The sequence below is a fragment of the Seriola dumerili genome, unplaced genomic scaffold (genome assembly GCF_002260705.1).
Source record: "Seriola dumerili isolate Sdu_G_001 unplaced genomic scaffold, Sdu_1.0 BDQW01000822.1, whole genome shotgun sequence".
Classification (NCBI taxonomy): domain Eukaryota; kingdom Metazoa; phylum Chordata; class Actinopteri; order Carangiformes; family Carangidae; genus Seriola; species Seriola dumerili.
Genome location: NW_019175077.1, coordinates 2,578,299 through 2,585,930, shown reverse-complemented (window position 1 = coordinate 2,585,930; position 7,632 = coordinate 2,578,299). Strand labels below are relative to the sequence as shown.

Sequence of the window (7,632 nt, the reverse complement as noted above, 5' to 3'; positions counted from 1 at the left end):
CTAGCGTCAAAGGCAGACAGAGGGGAAGATTGCAACATGAGAGTCTGAGACATCCAGTATTTTCCTCATTTTATATCATAGATGGACTGATAAAACTAAAAATGTCAACTAACTTCTTTCTTTTATTTTTTATGAGGACTTTAAAGGCTGCAAAGGCCAATGGCTCTATCAGACCTCCATGGATCAGAAACATGTGTGTTCAATGTGTGTATGTGTGTGTGTGTGGGAGAGAGAGAGAGAGAGAGAGAGACAGAGAGAGAGAGAGAGAGAGAGAATGTGTTATGTATGTGTGTCCATATGCACTGTGAACCACACCCCAGGCTTATGATTGTCAATGGTTTAAACATAGAGGTGAGGAGCAACTTCAAGGCCAAAGTAAGGTGTGTTCATGATAATGACGAGCACAAATGGCCACAATCTCCATCCAACAAGACCCAGAACTTGATCTATAATGGCTACCCATAAAAGAGAATCATCATCAATGAAAATGACAGGTTATTAAGATCCGATTTTAGGGGGGCTACAGCTTTAGTATGATAGGTTAGCTATCTATAAAATCTTTACAGCCTGGCCCTGAATGACATCAGTCCTGATCCCCATCTCCCTGCGCCTTGTGCCAGAGACACATGCTAATAAGCTCACAACCTTTAATTAAGCAATATGTGTAAGTAGGTGGTCATTATGGCCTGATTTGTGAGCCACTTCATTACACTGAGTACCAGCTAGCAGTCACATATTCAATACAAATCAAGCTGGCCTGAATATTATCCTGCTTAATGTGAGATCAATATTGATATTTTATCACTCGTGTTCTGATAAGTGACTTTTAGAATCTTCATTTTTCATTGTGTTGAGGCAACACTGAATACCTATCAACACACATTACAACACATTCTAGAAGTACTGCTGAACATTGTTTATTAGGTTACATAGAGCTTATCAGTTCACATATGCTATTTATGTTTATTAAGGATGCATAAATAATATCATTTACAGCATTGTTTTTGGTTGTTCTGATGGGTCAACCTTTGGGTTCCAACATATACCTTTTTGACTATATTAAGCATTTTCTTTCAGTCATGAAATTATATAATTCTCACAAAGAACTACACAAACACAGAGAAGAGAAAATATTCGACATACGTAGTAAAGTTTATATTATGGAGTCTTTAGGTCAAACGGCTGGTTGATAAAATAACTTACATCAGTTTAGGGTCCAACTAGCTCTGTCCTTTCTTTGATGTTACTGGTCCAGGTCTTGCAGTGCAAAATTAAAGCCACACCCGCTTCCTCCTACTGGCTCAACACGATGGGACCCTGAGGGAACAAAACCCGATGAAACGGTGTAAAATCTGTTAGCAAACAGCAGGTAGGAAAGGTCTGTACAGGTAAAGGGATCACATGTCTGTGAGATAAGGAGTTCTAAAAGTGTACTTATCTTTGTGTGCTCTCAAATTTGGTGACTAAAATGTAAAGAAACATAGTAAAGGTGATCAGGTTAACACTCACGGCCAAATAGTTTCTTCCGTTTGCGGAGCTGGTGTGGAGCACTTGCACCTTCCTTGCCCTCCCTCTGATTGGAAGAGCCCTTAACTGGGCAGGAAACCATCCTGGAAGCATTGTGCACCCCCTCTATGTCACCAATCACCTTCAGAAGAAATCCCATGCATGCTACAGTCAGCGACATCCAGCCAGGCACATGAATGGAAGCTTAACAGTAATTGAACAGCACAGCAATGATAAAACCAAGTGTTTCAGGAGACTCTGGGGCCATAAGGTATCAAGCATCTCAAAGTACAGGTTGAACTTGGATGACAGTGACTGAGATTGGCAGAAGAAATTCTATTTCCCTCAAGGCTTGCGGGTGGTGTTGTCATGCATAGTCTCTACCTCTGCCTGGTGCTTAGAGTAAACTTGGAGGAGAAGCAGAAACGGAGACTATATGACACACTACCTCTTGTCCCGGAGGGGAAACGGTTTTCACAACTTGGCCTACTTATGTACAGAGATTCGAAATATGAATATATATATATATATATATAAATATATATATAAATTTTGCTTTTCAATTATAACCCATGATAAAATGAAGTGCTATAAACATAATATTGGTTTACCATTAATATATGAAGAAAATAAATGCAATTAAATTGTGCTACATAAAAAATAACCAAAAACTTAATGCAATTATGGGTTGAGTCAAAAATACTTTGGCATTCTTTATACGCATCTTCAGCTCAACGTTTCCTCAAAGCAACATCAAGTAGTCTTGTCAAAAATGTACGCTGGCAGTTCTAAAGCTGCAAATTACACAGATTGAGCTACAATTGAGCAAACTTAAAAGATGTGCCACCGAGTGCTTCTTTGTCTAAAACTAGTATAAACAGGCCAGATAATTACAAGAGGTGTATTTTGGAGAAGTCCTCCTGCTAAGCAGACATGGCTGCCAGGGAGGCATTAATCTGCTCATGCAACATACAGTACATAGCCAAGGACATTCCCCTCTCCCTCTCTCCTTCTGTGTGTCTCTCATACCACATGAGCCACACATACCACTCCAGAAAAGACAGCCCACACACAGAGAGAGAGAGAGAAAGAGAGAGAGAGAGAGAGAACGACAGAGAGAGAGAGAGAGAGCACACTCCCTGTATAAATCATATTCATATTTCTGAGGGCTGCTGATGACCTCACGGCAAATGAAGCGTGGGTCCTTAGCTCCGCAGCGGCAATCAAATGTGTGGCAGAGTAATTACAAAAGAGGGATAGGAGGGAGAATTGATGTGGTTTGTCAATTAATGTTGCTGCAAGGTGTTTTCCGAAAGGTTAACTTCTTCATATTATCTACATGCTAAATTAGGTCAATATTGGTCCGGCAAAAGAGTTGTCGCCATGTGCAGATGGACGATGGGCTGAGTCATGGAAAGCCAAGACAAAAGGCTCCTTGTTAATGAGAGATTTGAGAGCATATCGTCATGAAGAGGAGTCTCTTATTTGAAAGAGCAATCCTCGGTGCTTTTTCCAACTTTGCATCTGTCTGCTCTCCATCTCTCACTCTCTAGAATCATTAACAGTAAAATTATTATCACCATTATCATCATATTTATCAGTTTTGTCACTGTTGTAAAAATATATACTAATACTAAATAATACAACATTCCATCCCTGGTGATATTAAGATAATTAAATAAAATACAATTTAAAACTTGCTGTGTGAGTAAACTGCATACCTTTTGTTTCTACAAATGGTCAGGCACATCCTACAAAAAAAAGAAAGGAAGGGAAAAATAAGCAGAGCTGAAATTGCAGAGAAAAGTGTTTTTATTTATAGAAGTCGCTGGAGATGCTCATCATCAGCGTTTTTTCCGAGCCATAAATAATTTGCGGAGAGAGGTAATATTCAAGCTGGCAGAGCCTTAGTTGTGCATCTTTAATGGAAGTTTTACAGAAGCTAAGCCAGTTCTTGCATATGCTGCTGCTCCCATATGGAGAGAAGGAGACAAAAGGAGCACAGTTGGCTTGTCCTCTCTTTTCATAAGTCCATCGACACTTAAATGCTAGCCCGGGAGAAAAAGCGACACAGGGGGACATAAACCCACTGTGGTTTTAGGAGGGAAGATAATGACTTTGCCTGCATTAATTTCTTCATCAGCCATCTTGTTTCTTCAGACAGAGTGGTTATGAGGCCCTCTGTGAAGGTCCTAGGTTATATAGATGCATTTTCCTGCATAACAGTTGTTGTCAGTGGTGCATTTTGTGAGTTGGCAGCTGGGGAACATCTGTTTATAGGTAATGAGTATTTGAAATGCTGCAGCTCACTTTACCTGTAATGTCTTTTATTGGAGCAAACTGATGGGAACGTAGCTTTAACTTTTTGTATTGTTGTGATTCAGCGAGAAGATTCCTTCATTGTGGTCAATATTACAGATGCCTGCCTCAGGCACCAGACTGAATGAGAGCATATGATGGATCATTAATATTAACTTTCTTTAAACAGAATTCAATATGCAAGTCACTAAAGACTTCATTATTGCTATATTTTTTACTACACTCCCACTCCTTCAAACTTCATTCTTATTTCTAGCTAACGATGCAACACAGAAAGAAGCAAAAAAAAACTTTAAGTCAATATAGCTGATTCAATAATGGCTGAATAAACAATAGAAATATTTAGTTTCTCAAGACTCGCTCAGCCTCTCTCTCTAGTAAATCAAACAGGACACACCTCACTGTTCTGTTCCTTCCAAACAGTGTCTAACAGTGTCTATAGCTCAGGGCACTTCTTCCAGGACTTGCGTTTTAAGGTGTTCGTTTAGACAAATTTTGGGTGTAAATTAGTGGGTATTATGCAAAGCTGCTGGCCCCTGGAGCTGTGGTCATGTTAGTCTAAGGGAGGAGCAAGTCCTTGGGGGCATTGGTGTCCAAGACACTGCCTGTGAAAACAGGGCTCTCCGTCAATATTCCTTCAGTAAATGGAAACACACTTTTTCAAGTAGCAGGATTACCCTTTTAACTAACTGGGAGAGCAAATGGAGTTACATTATTACATAGTCAAATGAAGTTAAATATTTTTGTCAAAGTCATCCTGCTGCTTGAAGCACCATCTACATTGATGATCAAGATTTCAAAACAGAAAAACAAAGCTCAAACTATAGACTTCTTCTACTAATGATAACAATGAGAAAAAAACAAGGAAATGACCTGTTCTGTATGTTACATAGTAAGTAATATGTTGATATTTTACAAAAAGGCCTTTTTGGAAATTTCAAATATACCTCAGCATATCTGGCTTAAAGTAAAACCAACTGCAATCATTTTTATTTCAGAATTACAGAAAGATTACAGAAATCATGCTACGTAATGCTTATTGTAACCACATCACCATAAACCATGCTGTTATTCAGATAAGTGAATTAAGTAATAAGCCTATACAGAAAACCCATAAAACTGCTTTACAATGTCATAAATCTAAGCATAGAGGGGAACTTCTATGCATTACTATGGTCACTGCATCTTATAGTACAGCCTTTTTTCTTTTTTCTTGTTATATTTTTTAGCTATTTAATTTTTGTAGAAGTGCCTGCTTGGCTGTTATTTCTCTCAGAGGAGCTGTCACCTTACATCTGAAGGCCAGTTTGTACACAGCACCCAGTTGGAGTCTGTGTATCGCTGCCAGAATTATATAAAGCAATAATAAAATCAGCTCAAGTGTTCTTCGGAGTACTGGAGATGCCCTTTGGTGATCCCAGGATCTATACATAAACCCAGTCTATATATTCATGGGAGGATTATTTTTGAATGTGTAAAGTTGGGGTCCATGCTGTGAGGCGAAGGGGAATGGCATGGTGCTCTCTCGGCGACATTGTGCGTTGGTGTTATCGCTCCCAATAGCAGAGAGTGAAAGAGGATGCCACTGGCATCTTTTGCAACTGGAGGCCCGTGTCTGTTATGTTACAAGGGACAGATATCAATACCCAAGGGACACAGTGTGTGAGAAAAGAGAGTAATAGAGAGAAATATAAAGATAGAGCATGGTGTGTGTGTGTTTTTCACATAGTAACACCTATCTTTCATTTAAGGTGGCCTCTATGAAGCTCCCTTCACAGTTTAATGTTGATTTGGCAGGGTAGAAAAGGTTTCTCACAGCTGCAGTGTCGGGAATTTACTTAGTAAGCTGAGACTGTGTGTGTCTAGATTGTGTAGTAAATATATATAGGCATCTGCATTTGTGTATTTTTCTTTTTGTGGGAGTTAAAGAGCTGTTTGTGTGTGTGTGTGTGTGTGTGTGTGTGTGTGTGTGTGTGTGTGTGTGTGTGTACGTGTGTATGCCTGTGTCAATTTTTGCATGCTCTGTATATACAACTTTCCCTAGATGTCTTATCTGCACAGGTCTAGAGGCTACACACACACACACACAAACACACACACACACACACACACACACACACACTCAAACACACACAGTGTGACACCATACTATGCTGTATGTTTACTCACTTACTCACATAAGCTGACCATCACTCAAATTATGAAGAACAATAAGAACACAACAGTGCCTCAGAGCGAATTGTTTGCATATACTGTATAAACCCCTCCTAAATATGAATGTTTTTGGGATGGTCCAGATTGCTCTTGGGGGGCTGACAAAATGACTTATATAAGCAGTGTGTCCTTTTTTTGCAGTTTGGAATTACATTTCATCATAAGTCATGACACAGTGTTGAACAGGATCAGGTACTAGGATTTATATCATATGATACAAATTGTAAAAGGTTGCTACAGGCTGAAGAGATGGAGAAAAAGGTGAGTTTTGTTGAGTAAGTTTTAATAGTTACATGCACATGTTTAAATAAGTTTTGATTTGTTTTGCCGGGCAAGTATATTTTTTGTTAAAAAAGATGAAATTATTTAAAATCAGATTTTGCCCAAGGGAAAAAAATATTCCACTTTGTTTTTGTTTAACTGGCTGGAAAATGTCTGTAAATGTGGTTTATTAGACATAAATTGCTATTATTTGAAATTCAGATAACGTTCACTTGACATTTTCTTCAATTCAGACCTGTCCAAAGCCCTAAATTTTATAGGTGAAAATCTGTGTATTTTAATGCAGAACCAAGTCCAGATGAATTGAAAAAAAATATAGTATGGTATAATGAAAAAGTGAATATATTTGTTACAAAAATATTGTATGCAATATGTTGATATCACACCTCAATGATAGCTCCGTCCGATTGTCGGAGGAAGTGTCTGTATCTTTGTTTCAGCCCACTCTGGTACAGGGTGTAGATCACCACATGTGTGCTAGTCTCTGGTAGGGGTGCACCCTCCCTCAATGGGTCATCACTACTGGGTGTGAAAGAGCCGGGTAAGGGGTCTTCTGCTGTCCAGATGTAGTCATGGACTACCACCTGATCAAAAAGAGAAGATATTTGAACACACACACACACACAAATGTAGGTAAGGTCTTTCACTCAAAAACCCAGCTGGAACATACTAAAATCCATCTGAACTCTACTAACCAAACTGCAGCACTATTAATTTTAGTTACATACAACTGCAGCCATCAGATACTGTAAGCACCACTGGTATGCAGTACATCAGCACACTAATTGCTAGTAAGGCATGAGTCTAATGGGGCCTGATCTGTGGCTGATAAAGAGACAGGTTGTGTTTGCTATCATGCATACATATATATTATCCTGGTAGCAGGCTTGTTTTTGACTCTTTGTGTGTGTATACACTGGGGAATAACACATCTGTAATGTGCTGCCCTCCACTATTAGATTGAGACTCAGGTAGCAAGCAGACCATATAACATGTTACGCAGGTCATATAACTCAAAGTCATCCATGGGTGTAGATCATGGAAGCTTTTCCCCTCTCTTATAGCGTCTGCTGGTAAAGGCTTGAATGCATACTGATCACATGCATCACAGTAGACAAAGCAGTAAATCCATGGTTTCACTTGTGTGTATTTGAGACTTTTTAAATGAATTTGTTTGCCTGTCCTATAGGGGAATGTAAAGGCCAAATTGCAAAGTTTACATTTCACACACACACACACACACACACACACACACACACACACACACACACACACACACACACACACACATACACACACACACACACACAC

General features: G+C 39.2%; 1 protein-coding gene across 1 annotated transcript in view; it reads right to left on the bottom strand.

Annotated features, from left to right (window-relative positions):
* Positions 1–1,243: 1,243 nt before the first annotated feature.
* The window catches only part of LOC111237249, an 86,521-nt gene continuing 80,132 nt past the window's right edge, over positions 1,244–7,632 (bottom strand). Inside the window, exons 21-23 of the mRNA XM_022766268.1 lie at positions 6,708–6,905; positions 1,510–1,648; positions 1,244–1,317 (exon numbers count right to left, since the gene is read on the bottom strand). Coding sequence (XP_022621989.1) covers positions 1,244–1,317; positions 1,510–1,648; positions 6,708–6,905 — 411 coding nt within the window. The remainder of the gene's footprint in view (positions 1,318–1,509; positions 1,649–6,707; positions 6,906–7,632) is intronic.